This window comes from Schistocerca gregaria, chromosome 11 (assembly GCF_023897955.1).
Source record: "Schistocerca gregaria isolate iqSchGreg1 chromosome 11, iqSchGreg1.2, whole genome shotgun sequence".
Classification (NCBI taxonomy): domain Eukaryota; kingdom Metazoa; phylum Arthropoda; class Insecta; order Orthoptera; family Acrididae; genus Schistocerca; species Schistocerca gregaria.
The window spans coordinates 73,306,225-73,330,410 of NC_064930.1; the positions used below are offsets into that span (position 1 = coordinate 73,306,225).

The 24,186-nt window shown below is 40.3% G+C and overlaps 1 protein-coding gene and 1 non-coding gene across 4 annotated transcripts in view; one reads left to right on the plus strand and one right to left on the minus strand.

The window, feature by feature from the left end:
- LOC126295333 (solute carrier family 35 member E2A-like) overlaps nucleotides 1-24,186 on the plus strand; it is a 136,722-nt gene that overhangs the window by 77,125 nt on the left and 35,411 nt on the right. For all 3 annotated transcript variants that reach the window (XR_007552459.1, XM_049987801.1, XM_049987800.1), the window contains exons 5-7: nucleotides 489-542; nucleotides 11,577-11,780; nucleotides 20,521-20,695. Coding sequence is in view for 2 of the 3 variants with exons in the window: in XM_049987801.1 (XP_049843758.1) it covers nucleotides 489-542; nucleotides 11,577-11,780; nucleotides 20,521-20,695 (433 nt within the window). In the remaining variant the exon portion in view is untranslated. The remainder of the gene's footprint in view (nucleotides 1-488; nucleotides 543-11,576; nucleotides 11,781-20,520; nucleotides 20,696-24,186) is intronic.
- On the minus strand, nucleotides 10,876-10,950 carry Trnas-cga (transfer RNA serine (anticodon CGA)). The gene has a single exon. It is a non-coding gene; the product is annotated as a tRNA-Ser (tRNA).

Below are 24,186 nucleotides of genomic sequence, written 5' to 3' on the forward strand. Positions count from 1 at the left end.
CCAGGCATATCAAGGCCGTTATTACGGCCAGAGGTGGTTGTTCTGGGTACTTATTTCTCAGTATCTTTGCACGCAAAAAGCTTGAAAATGTAATCACGTGTCAGTTGTAGTATAATATATTTGTCCAATGAATACCTGTTTATCATCTGCATTTCTTCTTGGTGTAGCAATTTTAATGGCCAGTAGTGTACTATAGTATTTTAACGCTGGCACCTGGCTGGCAACTTGACAGCCTTTCATCAGTAGTATATGTCTACATTCATAGTCGTGGAGTACGTATACAGACATTATACAATTGTGAGAATCGTTGTTGCATAGTATGAATGAGTCAAATTGCATGTTTTAATTGATTCTCCTCTACATGTTTTGATTGGCAGAAACCGTTGGTGATGTAGAATGAGTGCTTATTTTCGTGGTATTTGATTTTTATATCTTCATAAACTTAAGCAGTTTAATGGTAATAGACTTCTATTTTTGCTTTGTTTCAGCCTCCAGAATGTATATTCTAAGATGCTCATAAGTGGAGAGAAATTCAAATACACGTAAGTTAGACTTACAATTTAGTACCTTTTTTTCTCTTTTTGTATGTTTTACTGCTTCTGCCTCGGAATTCAATGTTTTCCTTCTAAAAACTTTCCGCAGCTTCTGCTTTTTATAGTCTTTTTTTTTTTTTACTTCGGTCCAGTTTGCTGTTAATTTCTTCTCTCAAAGACACTTGAAGAACTGCTTAGTTGGCTTATTGTCACTGATTTTGTTTAAATCAATCTTCTTTTTAGTGTTTATTGTTTTTTCTATATATTGTTGTATTTCATTACTGCTTCTTAATTTTCAGGCTTGCGCTTTGACATAAATTTTCCTTCTTGTCTCTAATATTTCTAGTTTGCCTAATTTATAATTCAGTGGCAGACATTCACTTATATAGCAGCCTTGTTCTAATGTATTACTATATGAATTGTTTATATGCACTTTTTATTGTAAATATTTTTGTTATTTCATATGCTCCTGCAATTATCTATGTCCTTCCATTCATGGCACAATTTTCTAAACCATTTCCTTAAATTCTCTCTCTTAGGCACTATACTTATTTTTTCCTGATATTTACTCCCCTAGATGTGTCATTTTTCACTTTTAAAACTGAGAAAATTCCCTCTGGTCTGATTATGGATCCACACTGTGCATCACAACATGGACTTGTATCCAGGAGGACTGGTTTCAGATCCCTATCTGGCAACCCATGTTTGTTTTCTACAGTTTCTGTAAATCAAAGGCGAATAATGGGATAGGTCCTCTAGAAAGGACACAATTGATTTCCTTCTGCTCAACCTGTAATAACCCTGTTGTCAAAGAGATGCGGAGTGCCAATATTCCTTTTATTTTATTTTATTACTGCTATCAGTCACATTACTTACAGTGAAACCCCGATTTTACACTTTTCAATGTACTTCAAAAAAATTCAGAAAAATGTAAAATGTGCGAAATAAATATTTTAAGCTCTAAATGTTATGTACAGGATACCCCCTTGCATTTTCACAGTTTATGTATGATATGTGTACATTATAGGCGTCAAAATAGTTGTTACGGACTTGTTTATTATCTAACAAAAACAGCTGGTGTAACTGGAACTGATAACTGTCTAGGATGTAGAAATGTTCGACTCGATTTCACACATCATAATCGATGTTTCTGGAAAGCCTGCATCTGTCATTCATAATTTAAATAATGAAACACTGTACTAGTTACATATTTTTCATACTAAGTGCAACACGTTTTGAGAACTTTTTCTTGTTTTCAAGTGCAAATATGTACATAAATATTTTGTGTGGTGTTTGCTTACATGATGTTCTGTGTCTTTCACACTGTAGTTGTCTTCTTGAGGTTATCAGCTACAGTGCCTCCTCAGTTATGTAGAAAGCCTCACACACACAAACTATCACTCACATTGTTTGTTTGTGTAACATCACAAAAAATACATATGGGAATGCTGCACTTGACAACAAGCATAAATCCTCAAAATATGTTTTGCTCAGCACGAAAAAATATGTAATTGGTGCGGTGTTTAAACCAAAAATGTTAGAGTGAAGCAAAGTTAGTTAGTTATGTTGTCAACTAGAGCTACAAGTGGTCAAACGCCAAAACACACTATATATGGTTCGACAAACATCTCACGATGATCACAACAATCACGAAAGTGCGTATGCGCAGTAAACACAGTTTGGAAATGGTTGTGATATCTTGATACGAACGAACCTACTTACGCCCATCAGCCACCACAGCAAGTAGAGTTGGCAGTTGCAGGAGATACTGCACAAATTGGTCCAACTTTTACACATTTACCAGTTCAAATCCACTGAATAGAGCGTCCTGGTATCAACAAACTTAACCACATAATGTTTGAAAACACTTTTTTATCCCCACAAACGTTTTTCCATAATGCATAAATTGCAGGATAATTATAAATTTATTGAAGAAAATTGGGTGCAGATTAACATTGTGGACATAGGAAATCTGATGGGAGCAATAAAAAAAATGTTGTAAAAGATGGGAAAATGTTCAATCCGGGAATGTAAAAGTGGGTTGTACTGTATTTCATTTTACTTAACACACTGTGATCATTTTGAGCATTTTGTGCTAATCATTGCAATTATTATTATTATTATTATAAATGAAAAGTGCTAGTTTGCTTTTGTTCTACAATATTACTTTTATTGTGTTAACCGGTCTTCGGCTTATAAGGCCATCTTCAGACATTTACTGATTATTGTCACCAAAGAAGTTACTTCTCTTCAATGTGGTTTGCAAACATTGTAACTTCTTTGGTGACAATACTCAGTAAATGTCTGAAGATGGCCTTGTAAGCTGAAAACCGGTTAACACAATAAAAGTAATACTGTAGAACAAAAGCAAACTGGTGCTTTTCATTTATTATAATGTTGTTCTATCAAGAACTGACAGAAGATTCTGTTAAAATTATTATTATTATTATTATTATTATTCCACATGGCATTAAAAGCTGTTAACAGTTTGAGATCCAACCATTTAAAATAAGTTTGGGCCCAGAAAATGAGCCATTTATGCCATTATTTAAAATGTCACTGGCTCATCTTTATTATATCTTACACTGAGGTGACAAAAGCTGTGGGATACCTCCTAATTCATGTTGGACCTATTTTTGCCTGGTGCAATGCAGCAGCTCAATGTGGCATGGACCCAACAAGTCATTGGAAGGCCCCTGTAGAAATATTGAGCCATACAGCCTCTACATCTGTCCACAATTGCGGACGTGTTGCCAGTGCAGGGTTTTGTGTGCGAACTGACCTCTCAGTTAAGATCCATGAATGTTGAATGCGATTCGTGTTGTGTGATCCGGTTGGCCAAATCATCCACTCAAATTGTCCAAAATGTTCTTCAAACCAATCGTGACGAGTTGTGGCCTGGTGACACAGCGCATGAAAATTCCATCATTGTTTGTGAGCATGAAGTCCATGAACGGCTGCAAATGGCCTCCAAGTAGCTGGACATAAACATTTGTAGTCAGTGATCCGTTTATTTGGACCAGGGGACCCACTCCATTCAGTGTAAAGACTGCCCGCACAATTATGGAGCTGCCACCAGCTTGCAAGGTGCCTTGTTGACAACTTGGATCCGTGGCTTTGTGGGGTCTGCACCACACTCGAACTCTAGCATCAGCTCATCCAAGCAGGCCATAGTATTCTAGTTGTCTAGGAGCCAACCGATATTGTCAAGAGCCTAGGTGAGGCGTTGCAGCTGACGGCTTGCTTTTAGCAAAGACACTTGCACCAGTCTTATCTATCATAGCCCGTTAACATCAAATTTTGCCACACTGTCTCAACAGATACATTTGTCATACGTCCCACATTGATTTCTGTGGTTATTTCACGCAGCGTTGTTTGTCCACCGAACGAGGTGGCGCTACGGTTAGCACGCTAGACTCGCATTTGGGAGGACGGCGGTTCAATTCCGCGTCTGGCCATCCCAATTTAGGTTTTCTGTGATTTCCAAATCACTCCAGGCAAATGCAGGGACAGTTCCTTGGAAAGGGCACGGCCGACTTCCTTCCCCGTCCTTCCGTAATCCGATGAGACCGATGACCTCGCTGTTTGGTCTCTTCCCCCAAACAATCTGGCCCAATCCAATGTTGTTTGTCTGTCAGCAGCGATAACTTGATGCAAACACCACTGCTATCAGTCGTTAACGTGGATGCCGTCGGCCAGTGCCTTGTCTGTGATGAGAGGTAACCCCTGAAATTTGTTGTTATGAGCACACTCTTGACATTGTGGATCTCGGAGAATTGAATTCCCTAACAACTTTGAAAATGGAACTTCCAACACATCTAAGAGTGCCATTTCATGTTCAAAGTCTGTTAATTCCCACTGTGCGGCCATAATCGAGTCTGACACCTTTTCGCATGAATCATCGGAGTACAAATGACAGCTCTGGCCATTCACTGCTCTTTTATACCCTGTGTATGTGATGCTACCGCCATCCATATGTGTGCATATCGCTATCATGTGACTCTTGTCACTCTAATGTAAAAGGCAATACACCCTAAAAAATACCAAGCTAAGGTGCTATTTTTTATCTTACTTTAATTTTGTCATACATCACAAATTTTACAGGAATGTTTACAGAACATGTAACTGTTGTTGTTGTTGTTGTTGTTGTTGTTGTTGTTGTTGTTGTTGTTGTTGTTGTTTTCTTCAGTCCTGAGACTGGTTTGATGCAACTTTCCCTGCTACTCTATCCTGTGCAAGCTTCTTCATCTCCCAGTACCTACTGCAACCTACATCCTTCTGAATCTGCTTAGTGTATTCATCTCTTGGTCTCCCTCTACGATTTTTACCCTCCATGCTGCCCTCCAATATTATATTGGTGATCCCTTGATGCCTCAGAATATGTCCTAACAACTGGTCCCTTCTTCTTGTCAAGTTGTGCCACAAACTCCTCTTCTCCCCAATTCTATTCAATACCTCCTCATTAGTTATGTAATCTACCCATCTAATCTTCAGCATTCTTCTGTAGCACCACATTTCGAAAGCTTCTATTCTCTTCTCGTCCAAAATGTTTATCGTCCACGTTTCACTTCCATACATGGCTACACTCCATACAAATACTTTCAGAAACCACTTCCTGACACTTAAATCAATACTTGATGTTAACAAATTTCTCTTCTTCAGAAACGCTTTCCTTGCCATTGCCAGTCTACATTTTATATCCTCTCTACTTTGACCATCATCAGTTATTTTGCTCCCCAAATAGCAAAACTCCTTTACTACATTAAGTGTCTCATTTCCTAATCTAGTTCCCTCAGCATCACCTGACTTAATTCGACTACATTCCATTATCCTCGTTTTGCTTTTGTTGATGTTCATCTTATATCCCCCTTTCAAGACACTGTCCATTCCGTTCAGCTGTTCTTCCAAGTCCTTTGCTGTGTCTGACAGAATTACAATGTCATCGGGGAAACTCAAAGTGTTTTACTTCTCCGTGGATTTTAATACTTACTCCGAATTTTTCTTTTGTTTCCTTTACTGCTTGCTCAATACACAGATTGAATAACATCAGGGATTATGAAGTAAAAAAGGGAAGGAAGATTGTTAGCTGAACCAAGGTCAGGTATGCCTCACATACTGACAGACATGGTGCGTCAAACATGTCAGAAAGTGGCAGTAAGAAACGAAAACAAAAACAAAAACAAAACTCAGTGGGAAGTATCTCTCATTGGCTACCAGCAGACCTGTTAGCACAGCGATTGTGCGTGTGGAGTTAAAAATAAGGGGGTACAATGGTCAAGCAATTTGTCATAAACCACATGTCTGTACTCAGTGCTGACACATGGATAGTGGAGGATCGGAAATGGGTAATTTGGGATGACGAGTCACACTATACCGTGTGGTCGTCAGACGGAGGGGTTTGGATTTGGAGAAAGCCTGGCAAACCTTACTTGCCACTGTGTCTGGTGACAACAGTGAAGTGTAGAGGCAGTTGTGCTACAGTGTTGAGGTGTTTTTTGTGGCTTAGGTGTGGTCTCATTATTGTGCTTAAGAAAACCTTAAATGCCAAAGGATAGGAACTCATTTTACAGTACTGTGTACTCTGTGCAGTAGAGGAGTAGATACGAGTTAGTTTATTTTATGTTTGGTCTAGATTTTCATATTACAGGATTTGGGTTTAACGTCCTGTCGACATCAAGGTCATTAGAAACTTAGTGCAGCTCAGATGGTACCAAGTACTGGGAAGGAAATCGGCCATGCCCTTCCGAAGGAACCATCCCAGCACTTGCCTACAGTGATTTAGGGAAATCACGAAAAACCTTTCCACAGATTTAAATGACTGTAACCATCAGAATCAATGGTGTTGACCTCCAAACAGCAAGAACTTTTGAGTACCTGGGCTCAACAATTGCGGCCGATGGGAATCTCAGCACAGAAATCTCCAACTACCTTAGCAGCACGTGGCTCAAATGGCGTTCCTTTACTGGAGTACTATGTGACAAGAAAATTCCAAACAGGCTCAAATCAAAAGTATACCGATCAGTAATACGTCCAGTCGGACTGCATGGGGCTGGATGCTGGCCTTCAACAAAGGAAGTAGAGCAAAGACTTGCTGTTATGCAGACAAAAATGCTTAGGTGGACATTGGGGTTAACATTGCACCAAAATTAACTCCTGAACAGTCCATGAAGGCCGAAAGGTACCGACCGACTGCTGTGTCATCCTCAACCCAAGGCGTTACTGGATGCTGCTGTGTCATCCTCAGCCCAAGGCGTTACTGGATGCTGCTGTGTCATCCTCAGCCCAAGGCGTTACTGGATGCTGCTGTGTCATCCTCAGCCCAAGGCGTTACTGGATGCGGATATGGAGGGGCATGTGGTCAGCACACCACTCTCCCTGCCATATGTCAGTTTCCGAGACTGGAGCCACTTCGTCTCAATCGAGTAGCTCCTGAGTTTGCCTCACAAGAGCTGAGTGTGTCCCGCTTGCAGACAGCGCTCGGCGACCGGGTGGTCACCCATCCGAGTGCTAGCCCAGCCCGACAGCGCTTAATGTCAGTGGTTTGATGGGAACTGGTGTTACCATTGCTGTAAGGCCATTGGCTAACATTGTATGACCGTGTCACAAATAGTGAATTTCGCAGGCTGTACAGTATTGCACCAATAGCAGACAAAATGAGAGAAAGGTGCCTATGTTGGTACGAGCATGTCCTTAGAGCAGACAAGACAAGAGTGGCAAAGACTAGCTTCAGTCTAAATGTAAATGGGGAATGGCTAGCAGGATGACAGAGCAGCAATGGTTTGACACCCTGCATGGAGACCTAAAGATCTCAGGCCTTCACCCTGACCAGGCACAAGATCGCAAGAAGTGGTGGCAACGAGCGAAAACAGAGGACCCCGCGAGCACGTGGTACAAACACTCAGGAAGAAGAAGAAGAAGAAGAAGAAGAAGACAGAAAACCTAAATTTGGATGGCCAGACGCCATCCTCCTGAATGAGAATCCAGTGTGCTAACCACTGTGCCACTTCACTTGGTTCGTTTTAAAAGCTTGGTCTCTGCCTTTAATATCGTCTTTAACAGCCATCACTACTGATGTACCACAAATATTGGCTTTGCATATAATAATTTGTTTAAGAAGGCCACAGAAAGCATCAGAGTACAATTGTTGAAGACAAATGATGTTGGAACTTCGTGGAAGATTAAACCTGTTTGCCTGATGAGTTTTCGAACGCAGAACCTAACCTTCAGAGTATGATGATCTCAATGACTGAACTATCGAGCTAATCTCTCAACCTGCCTCATAATTTCAATTCTGCTAGTACTTATCTCCCAAAGTGCTAGCCTGCTATGTATGGAGGAATAGAAATGAGGCTGTGAGAATGGTTTGTGAATCTTAATCTTACTTAGATAGCTCAGTCGGTGAGAACGTTATATGTGCAAGGCCATGCTCTGGGTTTGGTTTGAGTCTGTCAGGCATACAGCTATAATCGTCCAAGAAGTTCAAAGCAGTGCACATTCTAAGCAGCTTAAGTTTTTCAATGAATCACATGCAGTCTCGAGGCAGGAATGGCAAACATCACTATCGACACTACGCCATTTAAATACACGCAAAGATGATGATGGGAAGTCGAAATACACCTTGCGAGGGTGAAATGGTAAAAAATTCTGGCTGAGACAAAATTCCAGGAAGCCTGATGTTGGACACCAATAATGATTCAGACATACAGTGGTCCTTCTAAAACTAATGACTGAATGATAAAACCATCCACCACAAACTATAAAATTCTTTGTACAAAATGAATTTTATTACATAATTTATTACTTTACATTACTGTGGCTGTAATAACAATACCAGCAAAGAAAGAAGTAAACTACTCCTTTATATTGCTACACATTGCATATTATAATTTCTGTTATATAACACACAGTTGCATCTGTAAAGTGTGTGACATATTTAAAAATTATTTAGTGCCATATGAGAAAACACACTGTACTGGTTAATAAAAAAGAAAAAGAAAAGAAAAGAAAAAATTGGGTTGAAAATGTGGGAAGAAATGGTGAATAAAAAGGAGGTTTTATAATCGTTAATGACCGTGAAAAAGGGAAAGAATGAAATGCGAATCGGACTTCGTATTACAGAAAAGCTATCCGACTTAGTGATTCGGAAAAGCTATTGTTGGGCTGGTCCTTGTAGCATTTCTGAGCAAAAGTCAAACCAATTTCCACTACAAAAATTATTTGAAAGAGAACAGAGAATAACAAAATGTGATTAACAGGGGAAATGGCATAGATAAGAGTACATTCATTACCATGTTAATATGTCTTCTCTCGTGCAGTGTTCAGGCCTTGTTCTCCAACAATCTCCTGCTTCATTTCTGCATGAAAAGGACGTAGCTGCTCCAAAATCTTGCAGTAAATTTCATTGTCCAGGATTTACTAATGTCTACAAATGAATACCATCTTGATAATAAATGCAATGTATTTTACGACTGCTTCCATCCTCCAGATTTCATACGATCTTCCACAATACTATATGTCTCCACATCAATAAGTTTTTACGTCTGAATCACACCAAGACTAGCGAATAAGTGAAATTAAGCTTCCATTCTCAAGAGACAAGAGCGGGTAGAAAACAAAAAGAGGTACAATTTTTGTACCTTCATTTTCTTATAAATATTTTCTCTGCTGTCGAGCGCTCGTACAGCTTCGACGGTATAATTTATATCTGAGGGAGTGAGTGTAGTGCAGCGAAATTCAAAGTCTCGCTATTATACACCAAATCATATGCGAGGTATCCCTCCTGAGAGTTGTCAGACACATTTTTCTCTGATGTTTTGCCAGATATTTGCAGCTGGCCCAGACAAATACTGATCATTATGTCTTTCCTGTAACATCCAGCATTGACAGATAGTGTCAGCCTTTTTTTGCTATGACAAACAAAAGGATGTTGCATGCCCATTCAAAGGAATGATCTCAAATTATTCTGTTGCTATTTCTGTTTTATCAATATGTATTAGCAGGGATAGTAGAATACAAAGAATAACATGTACTTCAGCAGTGACCGCACCGCCGTGGCCCTCACCGACAGGTACCGCTGTGCAGTGGTCCTGCTCAGTTGCTGGTTGGAGCACTTGTTGGTCATCGTGTTTTACTATCCCTGATAACACATACCAGTGAAGTGAATATTGCACTAGATTAATCTGGGACCACTCTGCTAAATGGGCGTGTAAAATTCTGCTTCAAAAATAATTTGGTTTGTGAAACTTCCTCGCAGATTAAAACTGTGTGCCAGACCTGGCAGAAGTAAAGTTGTGAGGACGGGGCGTGAGTCGTGCTCGGGTTGCTCAGATGTAGAGCACTTGCCTGCGAAAGGCAGAGGTCCCGAGCTCGTGTCTCGGTCCGGCACAAAGTTTTAATCTGCCAGGAAGTTTCATATCAGCACACACTCCGCTGCGGAGTGAAAATCTCATTCTGGCATTTGGTTTGTAATTGGAAACAAACCAATGCTTTCTGTTGATCCTGTGTTGTGTGAATAGCAGTATCTGTCTGGGTTGACTTCAGTTAAACATTGCTAAACTATTGGAAATAACTGCAGAAACATAAGAGAAAATGTGCCTGATGGCTCTTGAAAGGGCTGGATGGTACAGTCTCCCATATCAGGTACTGCATACAGGAACACATTTTGTTATATGTCATGTAACTAAATTCCTGTAAAATAAAAAAAATGTAGGCAGTAAACTACAGCCTTGTCTCACCCCTTCATTTCTATGTATTGGCTGTGTACATATGTCTTTGATATCAAAGATTACTAATGCTTCCTTTTACAGACTTTTGAGAGCTAATAAACTGTAAAGCATTCCACTTTGCTACATTATTCTGCACAGTGTTTCTGTATTGAAAATGTATAAAAGCATTATGTCTCTCTCTGCTTTCCAGTAAACTGTTTTAAGATAAAAACTGCATTAGTTGTAGAGTGTTCCTTTTTAAATCTGATCAGTTCTTCCACTGGTAAGTCTTTTGTTATTGTTTTCAGTCTTGTTTAAAATCTTTCATAAAGTTTATATGCTGTGTCAAGTAAGACTATTGTCTCCAGAATGAGATTTTCACTCTGCAGCGGAATGTGCGCTGATATGAAACTTCCTGGCAGATTAAAACTGTGTGCCGGACCGAGAATCGAACTCGGGTTTTTTACCTTTCGCGGGCAATTGCCCTCTCCTGCGAACCTTGCAGGACTACCACTCCTGAAAGAAAGGATACTGCAGAGACATGGCTTAGCCACAGCCTGGGGGATGTTTCCAGAATGAGATTTTCACTCTGCAGCGGAATGTGTGCTGACATGAAATTTCCTGACAGATTAAAACTGTGTGCCGGACCGAGACTCGAACTCGGGACCTTTGCCTTTCGTGGGCAAGTGCTCTACCAACTGAGCTACCCAGGCACGACTCACGCCCCGTCCTCACAGGTTCACTTCTGCCAGTACCTCGTCTCCTACCTTCCCAACTTTACAGAAGCTCTCCTGCTAGCCTTGCAGAACTAGCATTCCTGAAAGAAAGGATATTGCGGAGACATGGCTTAGGTTCGCAGGAGAACTTCTGTAAAGTTTGGAAAGTAGGAGACGAGGTACTGGCAGGAGTGAAGCTGTGAGGATGGGGCGTGAGTCGTGCATGGGTAGCTCAGTTGGTAGAGCACTTGCCCGCGAAAGGCAAAGGTCCCGAGTTAGAGTCTCGGTGCGACACACAGTTTTAATCTGCCAGGAAGTTTCAAGACTATCGTTCTTTAGTTTCCACATACATTTTTTTCCTCCTTCCTCTCATATTGATATTACTTTTGCCTTCTTCTGCTTTTGTGGTGCATCGTTTTGCTTCCTACATGTGTTAAACAAACATAACCATTTAAGGCGTAGTGATAATTGCCCATATTTAACTAACTGTGCATTAAGTCTTCATATTCCTTTAGTATTACAGTTATCACCCATTTACAACTGTCATTCTATTCTTGCCTGACCTGTAGTCAGGGCAGCCTCTGTCAGTATTCTGACGACGCTCTGTGGTGCGTTCCTCACAGGCCAGCCGAGCTGCAGTTCTACACGAGCGTGGCTTCTGTCGCCGTGCAGGTTCCCGCCTCGCTGTTCCTTGTGGACTTCTCGGGAGTGCGCAGGTCGACAGACCTGGGCCTCTTCGTCTCCTTCGTCCTGAACGGCGTTTTCTTCCACTTCCAGAGCATCACCGCGTATGTGCTGATGGACTACATCAGCCCTGTAACACACAGGTGAGGTCGTGCAACACTGTGCAGTTTGGGGAGGTCAGGTGCCGCAAATGAGGGAGATAGCACTTTACGAGTGTCTAGTTAGTGCTTCTTGTCTGTGAAAATGTGCAACTGCGCAGGATGCTGAGTGAGTTGTGGACAGGGTGATTGAGAGAGGGACTGGCATTCACAGGTGCAATGAAAATATCTGAATTTGTTTGCAGTGCTTTGGTTCTTTTGAAAGGCTTGTGCAAAAAAGATGGAGCTAAACTTGTACTAGTCTCATAGGATGCAGGCAAGGCTATCAAGAATTAAAAGTTATTCGAAAGAAACCATGATATTTAGGAGGTGAATGTGGAATAGTGTCAAGGGGAATGGAGAGAGAGAGAGAGAGAGAGAGAGAGAGAGAGAGAGAGAGAGAGAGAGATGACCTAAAGCATAATTCAGAAACATATCCTTACAGGAAGCCGTCTCAGCTCTGCATCAACATCTACATGATTACTCTGCTATTCACAGTAAAGTGCCTGGCAGAGGGTTCAATGAACCACCTTCATGCTCTCTCTCTACCTATCCACTCTCAAACGGCATGCGGGAAAAACGTGCGCTTAAGTTTTTCCGTGCAAACCCTGATTTCTCTTATTTTATCGTGATGATCATTTCTCCCTGTGTCAGTGGGTGCCAGCAGAATGTTTTCGCAAGCGGAGGAGAAAACTAGTGATTGAAATTCCATGAGAAGATCCTGTCGCAACGAAAAACGCCATTGTTTCAATGATTGCCACTCCCATTCACATATCATGTCTGTGACACTATGTCCCCTATTTCGCGATAATACAAAGAGCTGCCCTTCTTTGTACTTTTCCGCTGTCATCCGTCAGTCCCTCCTGACACGGATCCCACACCGCACAGCAGTACTCCAGAATAGGGCGGACAAGCGTGGTGTAAGCAGCCTCTTTGGTAGACCTGTTGCACCTTCTAAGAGTTCTGCCAATGAATCGCAGTCTTTGGTTTGCTCTACCCACAATATTATCTATGTGATCGTTCCAATTTAGGTTCTTTGTAATTGTAATCTCTAAGTATTTAGTTGAATTTACAGCCCTCAGATTTGTGTGACTTATCGCGTAATCGAAATTTAGCTGATTTCTTTTAGTACTTATGCGAATAACTTCGCACTTTTCTTTATTCAGGGTCAATTGCCACTTTTCGCACCTTACAGATATCTTATCTAAATCATTTTGCATTTAGTTTTGGTCATCTGATGACCTTACAAGACGGAAAATGACAGCATCATGCGCTAACAATATAAGACGGCTACTAAGATTGTCTCCTATATCGTTAATATAGATTGGGAACAATTTAGGGCCTATAACACTTCCACGGTGAACGCCGGATATTACTTCTGTTTTACTCGATGACTTTCCGTCTGTTACTACGAACTATGACCTTTCTGACAGGAAATCACGAATCCAGTCACACAACTGAGGCGCTACTCCGTAGGAACACAGTTTGATTAGAAGACGCTTGTGAGGAACGGTGTCGAAAGCCTTCTGGAAATCTAAACATATGGAATGAATTTGACATCCCCTGTTGATAGCACTTATTACTTCATGAGTATAAAGAGCTAGTTGTGTTTCACAAGAACGATGTTTTCTGAATCCGTGCTGACTATATGTCAATAAATAGTTTTCTTCGATGTACTTCATAATGTTCGAATACAGTATATGTTCCAAAACCCTACTGCAAATCGAAGTTAGTCATATAGGCCTGTAATTCAGCTGATTACTCCTACTTCCCTTTTTGGGTATTGGTGTGACTTTAGCAATTTTCTAACCTTTAGGTACGTATCTTTCTGTGAGCGAGTGGTTGTATACAATTGCTAAATATGGAGCTATTTTATCAGCATACTCTGAGAGGAACCTGACTGGTATACAATCTGGACCGGAGGCCTTGCCTTTTATCTGGTGGTTCAAGCTGCTTTGTTACACGGAGGATATCTACTTCTACGTTTCTCATCTTGGCAGTTGTTCTTGATTGGAATTCAGGAATATTTACTTTGTCTTGTTTGAAGGAGTTTTGGAATACCGTGTTTTAATAACTCTGCTTTATTGCCCTGTCATCAGTGACTTCACCGTTGTTATCGCGCAGTGAAGGTATTGATTGCGTCTTGCCACTGGTGTGCTTTATGTATGACCAGAATCCCTTTGTCTTTTCTGCCAGATTTCGAGACAGAATTTCGTGTGGAAATTATTAAAAGCATCTCGCATTGAAGTACACGGCATATTTCGAACTTCTGTAAAACTTTGCCAGTCTTTGGGATTTTGCGTTCTTTTAAATTTGGCATGCTTTTTTTGTTGCTTCTGCAACAACAATCTGACCCGTTTCATGTACCATGGGGGATCAGTACCATCACTTATAAATTTATGTGGTATATATCTCTCAGTTGCTGTCGATGGTATGTCTTTGAAACATTCCACAACTTTTCTACACTTACATGATCAGATTGGAAGAAGTGAAGACTGTTTCTTAAAAAGGCATTAAGAGCAATTTTATCAGCTTTTTTTAAATAGATATACTTTATGTTCCTTTGTGATGCTTGTAGGTGTTAAGACATTCAGCCTAGCGGCAACTGCCTTATGGTCGCTAATCCCTGTACTCGTCACAATACTCCCTATTTGTTCAGGATTATTTGTTGCTAAAAGGTCAAATATGTTTTCGCAACCTTTTACTCTTCGAGTGGGCTCATGAACCAATTGTTCAAAATAATTTTTTGAGAAAGCATTCAGTACAATTTTGGATGACGTTTTATGCCTTCCGCCAGCTTTAAACATGTAATTTTTCCAGGATATTGAGGGTAGATTGAAGTCAGCACCGAGTATAATTGTATGAGCGGGGTACTTATTTGAAATGAGACTCAAGTTTTCTTTGAACTGTTCAGAAACTATATCTTCTGAGTCTGAGGTCGGTAAAATGATCCAATTAATAGTTTAGTCCAGTTGTCAGGTATAACCTCTACCGATACTATTTCACACAAACTATCTACTTCAATTTCGCTACAAGGCAAACTACTTCTGACAGCAATAAATACCAATTGTATTTAATCTATCCTTTCTGATCACTGTTAGACAGAACTTTTTATTTTTATGTTTGTATGATAATGGCATTAAAAAATAGACATCACCCTAAATTTTCACCCTTCTACCACCAAACCCTATTTTTAAAAGCGATTTTAGTAATTTAATAATTTTCAACCTCGGTCAATAACTGATCAATTATCACTTGATCAGTGACTCAATTGATTCTTATGAAATTTTACATGTATATTCGGTACGTCTGAGAATCAATCGTAATATATTTTTCAAACCCCTAAGTGATAAGGGTGGTCCACCCCAAAAGCTTTTCTTATTTTTTGGACAGAACTTTTTATTTTTATTTTTGTATGATGTGGCATTAAAAAGTACACACAACCCTAAATTTTCATCCTTCTACCACCAACCCCTATTTTTAATAGCCCTGGTCGATAACTCATCAATTATCACTTGATCAGTTATCCCCGCCAGCTGTCTAGCGGTGATAGTCTTTCACTATTCGATATATAGATAATTGAAGAAAACATACCAAAAGCAACAACTCGAATACCCCTCTTTGAATAGACATAACTAGACTGAGAAGTTTAACTAGGTAGCACGCGTCATTTACCAAACCGACATTTAGGCCCAGTGCACACGCATTGATTTTTATCGTGCGGAAATATATTGTACGCTCAAATTCTTTTAGTGGAACAAAGAAGTTCCTATGCTCTCCTTTGTTCCTATAAAAGAATTTAATCATACAATTTTTTACTTGCGATAAGAATGGATGCGTGTGCGCTTGGCCTTATTCATAATGCTGGCAAACATGTTCAACACGAAATTGCCACTATGTTTGTATGCTCATGGATGAGTCCTGTATCGGCTGCAATTGTTAAATCCGTGTGATCTGCCCTAGAAACGCCATAACTAATAGTGGCCTATACGGCCGGACTTCCCCCTAAGTCTTTTCTCACTCCCTATACAGTTTTCTGCCATTAGTATTGTTTGTATCACGATAGAGATAATTTATATGGCAAAACAAGGGCAGCTATAACATATAAAGATTTTCAGAAGCGGAACGAAGTTCGCTGGGTATAGCCAGTAGTTTATGTATATTTTAAGGGATTTAATAAATCTGTTATTAGCAGACATAGCTTGATAATGTGTTTTTAACAAGTTTTCTTCAAAGAATATGGTCGTTACGAAAGTGACCACATAAGTAGAACGTGCTACTTGTCATTGATAACAAGTGTTGTTCATTTGAGAGTTCTTATGAACACTAAAGTTTATAACAATTTGTCCATTTTATTTGGACTGTTGAGCTCCGTGGCCGTGGATAATGATATTTCACTGAATAAATACGGCAACCAGCCACTTTTTAATGCGTTTTTTTTATTTACGCCAATATGCATTTCGGGTTTGCACCCATATTCAGCTGGCAAATTACATGGATCTTCAGTTACTACAGTAGTACAATCTCGACAGCAGTTTGGATGCTGCAGCAAGCCTGTGCAAATGGAGTCGTTGCTTTGCACAGGCTTGCTGCAGCATCCAAACTGCTGTCGAGATTGTACTACTGTAGTAACTGAAGATCCATGTAATTTGCCAGCTGAAGATGGGTGCAAACCCGAAATTCATATTGGCGTAAATAAAAAAATACTAAAGTTTGCTTTGAAGTCTGAAGTTTGCCTTAAACGTGTGTCCATGTAACTTGATGTTCTTCTCATAATGCAGTTCTACAGTGTTTGTGTTCAACTCAACTTGTATGCAATGTTTGCTCTGCCGCAAAAGTTGTTTAGACCAGCTGTAAAGCTCACAAAGCCATTTCGTTTCAGAAAATCCTAGTAGTGCCATACAAAAACTTCTTGAAGCTGCCGTCTTCTTCACCAAACTTCAGGCTTCAGTAAAAGAAGCACCTTTGCCAATGTAGTAATGTAAGTCTGTGGTATTAACACTATGTGATGGTGCCTGCAGGGTGACCAACACGACCACAGCCTTTCGATCACTGTAATATACTGGAATACTGTATAATACACACTGTGACATTCACCCACTTTATTTCTTCCTCAATGTCGACATACTGCGTTGCTACACTAGCTGAAAAATGGGGTGGGGTTTAAGTTCAACACTGACTACTTTAAATGATGTAGGCGACAGGAGCTCATTTGCGTTTCACAGTTCACAACCCCCCAATAATACACAGTTATATGGCCAGTGCACTATTGTCTCATTAATAGGTTGCAAGCAAACATCAACAGACTGCTACAATAGTTTACTGTTGAACATCTACAAACAGTAAAAACATAACCACATAGTTCTTGCTGCACAATACAGTACGTATTGAACATACACTGTCATTGTTTTAGCACACGGCCTTTTACACTTATTTCACAGTTAAGTTGTTGTCGATCAACCAATACGGGTTCCTCATCTGAAACTCGGCCGTGGACTGACTGCCTCGGGACAAAAATAGGGCCCTTATATATACAGTCACAGTAATAGGTGCTGAAACTATACATTGTTTGATGTTCAAAGTTACAGCAGTTACAATTAAAATATACCTCATTCAAATAACTGAATGTATCAAAAAAGTCATTTTAACAGTTTCTTCTTCCACAGAGGTTAGGCTGAATTATTTGTTTAAATAGTGAAATTATCAGATACAGTTATGCGAACAATATTTTTGAAAAAACTGGTAATTACTTTGGAATTAAGAGCTGGCTTTGCTAACATGTTTTCAAATAGAGCCAAATAAATACTTAAAGAATGCCCTTAGTTGTTCCTCCAACTATTTATAATGAGTACAGAATTTATATTTGTTTATAAGTCAACAATAGAATTTGAGTTACGAAAAAATTACTGATTTCACCCTATATCAAAAAGATACTAACTAGGAATAGTCCAAATAAATTAGAAAATCAATTACGCACATAAAACTGAGCACAAAATTAGATCTGATGCTGTATTCTTTTTAAAACTGAGGGCCAATCTTTCTCTTTTATGAAAATGCAGATTATACTCGTGTATGTTAATGGTAATTATACATGAAAAAAAAAGAATTTTAAGGAGGTAGATGGCAAAACAAGAGGGGAAGTAAAAGTATACCAGCTTGCTTCGTCACCTGAAGTAAATAAAATGGAAGCACTCTTGATAGCATAACTTTTTTAATGTGGTGGCCGGTTTCAATCTTTTTTATAAGATTGTCTTCAGACCTACAATAAACAGGAATTGATATAAACATATAAAGGATGAAATCATATACTTATAAAACAGTAAACAACACTGATATACCATGAATGTCTGCTGGAGCCGGTGTCTGGTGGTGTACTGCAAAGTGAAGAACGCCAGCTGCTAATTAAATACATGAAGCCCCGCCCGTCGTCTCCGGCATAACGTTGCGGATAGCCAATCTTGTAAGTTGCATTTCTGCCGCATAAGAAAGTAACGTGGTAGTTACTGTAATTATTACCATCTATAGGGCTTAAACACATTAAAATCTTATAGTTCATAAAATATAGTGTGAAAAGGTAATTACTGCGACCTAAACAGTGTAGTCCTCTATCGTGTACTGTTATCGACCAAAGCAAAGATGATGGAAAGGATGGCACTGTAGTAAGTGGCTACCCAATCGTCTTACGAGGGTGAAAGATGGTCTTATAAAAGGGTCGAAACCGGTCACCACATTAAAATAATTATGCGATCCAGACTGCGTCCAGTTGCACTCGCACTACAAGAAAGATAGGGAGAATGAGGACAGGCAAAAGTTAGTAGAGATTCGTGCTGCTGTAAAAAGAGCGAGTGCGCGAAGCATACAACCACTACCGCCGTCATACCTTAGCAAAAGATCTTGCTGAAAACCCAAGGAAATTCTGGTCTAATGTAAAATCGGTAAGCGCGTCGAAGGCTTCCATCCAGTCAATCACTGACCTGTCTGGCCTGGCAACAGAAGACAGCAAAATGAAAGCTGAAATTTAAAATTTAGCATTTGAAAAATCTTTCACGCAGGAGGATCGTACAAACATACTGCCGTTTGAGTCTCGTACAGATTCCCATATGGAGGACGTAGTGATAGACATCCCTGGGGTTGTAAAGCAGCTGAATGGGTTGAAAATAAATAAATCGCCAAGTCCTGGTGGGATTCCAATTCGGTTTTACAGAGAGTACTCTACTGTATTGGCTCCTACTTAGCTTGCATTTATCGCGAATCTCTCGCCTGACATAAAGTCCCGAGCTACTAGAAAAAAGCGTAGGTGACGCCTGTATATGGGAAGGGTAGAAGGGCAGATCTTCAAAATTACAGACCAATATCCTTAACATCCGTTTGTTGCAGGATTCTCGAACATATTCTCAGTTCAAATTTAATCAAATGTCCTTGAGACAGAGAAGTTGTCGTCCATGCATCAGCACGGCTTTAGAAAGCATCGCTCCTGCAAAACACAACTCTCCCTTTTTTCATACGATATCTTGCGAACCATGGATGAAAGGTATCAGACAGATGCCATATTCCTCGACTTCTGGAAAGCTTTTGACTCGGTGCCCCACTGCAGACTCCTAGCTAAGATAACAGCATTTGGGATTTGTTCCCAAATATGTGAGTGGCTCAAAGACTTCTTAAGTAATAGAACCCAGTACGTTGTCCTCGATGGTGAGTGTTCATCGGAGGTGAGGGTATCATCTGGAGTGCCCCAGGGAAGTGTGGTAGGTCTGCTGTTGTTTTCTATCTACATAAATAATCTTTTGGATAGGGTGGATAGCAATGTGCGGCTGTTTGCTGATTCTGTGGTGTACGGGAAGGTGTCGTCGTTGAATGACTGTAGGAGGATACAAGATGACTTGGACAGGATTTGTATTGGCGTGAAGAATTGCAGCTAGCTCTAAATATAGACAAATGTAAATTAATGCAGATGAATAGGAAAAAGAATTCCATAATGTTTGAATACTCCATTAGTAGTGTAGCGCTTGACACAAGTCACATCGATTAAATATTTGGGCGTATCATTGCAGAGCGATATGAAGTGGGACAAGCACCTAATGGCAGTTGTGGGGAAGGCAGATAGTCGTCTTCGGTTCATTGGGAGAATTTTGGGAAAATGTGGTTCATCTGTAAAGGAGACCGCTTATAAAACACTAATACGACCTATTCTTGAGTACTGCTTAAGCGTTTGGGATCCCCATCTGTTCGGATTGAGGGAGGACATAGAAGCAATTCAGAGGCGGGCTGCTAGATTTGTTACTGGTAGGTTTGATCATCATGCAAGTGTTATGGAAATGCTTCAGGAACTCGGGTGGGAGTCTCTAGAGGAAAGGAGGCATTCTTTTCGTGAATTACTACTAAGGAAATTTAGAGAACCAGCATTTTTGAGTGCAGTACAGTTTTACTGCTGCCAACTTATATTTTGTGGAAAGACCACAAAGATAAGATAAGAGAGATTAGGGTTCGTACAGAGACATATAGGCAGTCATTTTTCCCTCGTTCTGTTTGGGAGTGGAACAGGGAGAGAAGATGCTAGTTTTGGTACGAGGTACCCTCTGCCACGCACCATATGGTGGATTGCAGAGTATTTTTGTAGATAAAGATGTATTTATAATTATTATAGATCATTTTTTTCATGTATAAGTACTATTTTCTTTAAAATGTTAATCATACCTATAGTGTTGTAATTTGAACGAGTATTAACACGGTGCAACTGTGTCCGCAGTGTGGCCAACACGGTGAAGCGTGCGTTCCTCATCTGGCTGTCGGTGCTGCTGTTCGGCAATGCGGTGACGATGCTGTCGGGCCTGGGCACGGCGACAGTGATCGCGGGCGTGCTGCTGTACAACAAGGCGCAGGACATCGACCGGCGGAGGCGGCTGCGCCACGGGCCCGGCGAGGTGGGTCGCGGGGGCGCGGCGGACAAGTAGAGTGCCGTCGCTCCCGTAGTCCCTCTGTGTCGGCTGTGCCGCACTGGGATGCATGCGTTTGGGGAAAGTGTCGTGTAGAAGCTGGGGCACAATATGTGGACATGTTGTACAGTACCTTCTGAACATAAGCATGTGTGGCTGGCTGCCTGAGACTATTACACTTGTCATGTTTCCATTGTGTCTTAAATCCTCGGGTATCCCACCTCCCCTTTCCCTTCCCAAAAGTTATGGATCGTAATCATCATCATCATCATCAAAACCATCATCATCATTATCAGTTTTCTACTGTATTATCAGGTCCTTTGTGTCACTGTGGTGGTGCAGCCTTTCCTTCTCGATGTGGTATTTCCTGCCATCAGGCACAATAGCCGAGGTCTGAAATTTCTTCTCTGCTGACCTCCCCTTCCATAGACCACTCTAAAAGTGTTTCTGTAAGCCCCCATCCCCTTTTAAGAGGGGACATTGTATGTCCTACGCCACCAATGTTAAATTATCGAAATTTGTGACCCGTTATCTCGGAAACTTTTAAAGACACCAACTTACAATTTTCCATAATTTTTGAATGTACCTTTCTAGATACACTGAACTATAATTATTTCTAAAATGGTATTGTGGGGCACATTATCCTAATTTTTTTCCCAAACACTAAATTTTTGACAGAATTTTGTAAATAAACAAACATAAAAACAAAACAACTCGGGATATTTTAATTATTCTAGTTCCATGTGTGTTGCATCTCACACTTGGCATGCTGTGAAAATTTCATGTCTCTTTCACCAGTACTTTTTTAGGAAACTGGTCATTTATTGCAAAAAATGTAGTTCACAGGTATTGAGGTTTAAAACTTTTTTGTTTCAAAATTCTTAAACAGACTCGCATTTCTGTGTCTTTTACGCACTGGCATTGCCCTGGCCCACAGTCTGTGTCTTCTTCAGTGTCACAACAGCCCATTGCTTGCGTCCTCCTTTTCTTTCTTGCTCCTTTTGTCATTGGCTGAGCAGCTAACTGTGCTTCACGTACACGAAGCTCATCCAGTTCCAGCAGTCCTTTAGCTGTGTTCTGTCCAAATCTTACCTCTAACTTCTCCAGAACCTTAATTCTTTCATAGTTCGCACCATTAAAAGTTATTGCAGCATCGGACACTGTTAACTTTAAAGTCATAAGGCCAACAAATATATTTTTAGGCACATGGCACCACACAACATTATTGAAGGACTCATTCACATTCTGGGTTTTCCCGTGTGAACACTTCTTTAGTAGCTCAGGATTTGCCAAATCTCTGTAAATAAGTTTGATTGCCTCCATTACTGCCAAAGGAAGAGAATGTTTGTGTAAATTCATGTAGAGTGCCAGAAAATTCAGTTTGCCTATATTTACACCAAGTGTAAATCTATCCTTTAGCTTCAGTGACCTCCATTATTTCTTGCAAATCTTTTTAATCCACTGTAGCCACCAGACGTTGTATTCTTCTTTCTCTAGCTTTTCCCCTCTTGTCATCTAATAGTCAGTGATCAGTTATTTCTCTAAGCACAGATTGAAAATGGCAGGAGACACACAGCAGCATTGTTTGACTCTGTTCTAATTGTCTAGTTGATGCTTTCTCCTCTCATTCTTGGCTGCACTTCTTGCTTTACGTATAATGAGTTTATAGGTCACCTGCTTTTTCCACAGGTTTATCTCAAGTGACACCCACAAAATAATGTACGGGTCTCTTTCCTTCTCAATAATCTCCTCTGCCAAACTTCTTAGGTATCCTTTTGCTTCTTTTGTGCTTTCGACCAGGTCTGCGTTCCAGCCTTGACGTGCCATTTAGTGCCAACGGGCCATTTTACCAGCCAGTATTGGCTTTCCAGACCTCTGAGCTATTACTTCTTACTGAAGTAACTCCTCTGTTGGGATCACAATGCTGAATGCACCCTGTCTCAGCGCTCAACGGGGGAAAAATCCCAAGGAGTACTGGTAATTGAACCCAGATGCTTCACATGGCAGTCTCACATTAACCACTCTGCTACAGAAACAGATTTTTTTTGCCTGTATTCCTTCTGAAACCAAACTGCTCCTCAGGCAAATTCTCCTTCATTATCTTTTCCAATCTTTTATCATTTGTAACACATCTTCAGCTGGATGAGATTTAGGAGTATGGTACTGCCAAAGTATCCATTATATACTAGGGTGGAAACTGAGAACTTCGATACCAACAGTTTAAAATATAGCGAGAAACACTGAGTAGAAGCACTATAATTGATCCTTTTCATGGGTTGTGCTCTGGGCATTTGGCATTACATGACATTGCCACAATCACATTGAGTAGTTAGCCACACTTAGTATCCTGTGTAAAGTTCCTGTAACTACCCACCATCTGGTGATAATACTATGGTTGTTCAAAAGTTGACGAATAGGACAGTAAAATATTTAAAAATATTATATTGTAACTGGTCACAGTTGTGACAGAAATTGCCTGCCTTCATGTTTCACTCCCTCTGTCCTGTTTGTATTACCCAACATTGCCTGTGTTCTGAATGTGTTTCCATGGATTGCAACTTTACAGAGGAAAAAAATGAGCCATTTGAGTTCGATTTCTTGACACATTAGGTGGTGATTGTCCAGCCATAGATAAATTACAAAATTCTGTCATCTTTTACTGTAATTATTATTTATTATAATTATGTAGGCAGGCCATTTTTCTGACAGTATTCTGACTAGTTTGACTCTTCCCACTGTGATTTTTCTTTTCTGTGCGAACATCTTCACCTCAAGAGCAGTGGTTGCGTCACCCACATCCATCTCCCTCAATCATTTGTTGACTATATATCAATCTTGTTTTCCCTGACAATTTTTCCTCTCTGCAGATACTTCTAATATCATAGAAGTCATTTCCTAATGTCTTGGCATATGTGCTATCTTATTAGTGTTTGCCAAATATTACTTTCCTTATCAATTCTTATCTGGTCAGTCCACTTAATTTTCAGTATACTTCTGTAACAGCACATCACAGATGCACCCATTGCTGCCTTTCCAGTTTTTCTCAGTCTGTGATTTACTTCCAAACAATGCTTTGCTCTTGACAGACCTTCTCAGAAATTTGTTCCTCGAACTAAGGCTGACATTTGATACTGGGAGAGATGTCTTTTAGCGAGGAATATCCTCTTTGCCTGTATGTTCTGCTTATATTGTTCTTGCTTTGTCCATTATTTCACTTCTGAGGTAATATTCCTTCACTTCATCTATTCATTATCCAGATATGTCCTCTCAGATAGCTGAATAGTCAGCGTGACGGACTGCTGTCCTAAGGGGCCCGGGTTCGATTCCCTGCTGGGTCAGGGATTTTCTCTGCTCGGAGACTGGGTGTTGTGTTGTCTTCGTCATCATTTCATCCCCATTCGGCATGGAGGTCACCCAATGTGGCGTCGAATGTAATAAGACCTGCAAACGCTCATTTCCATTTCAGTATCCAGGTATTG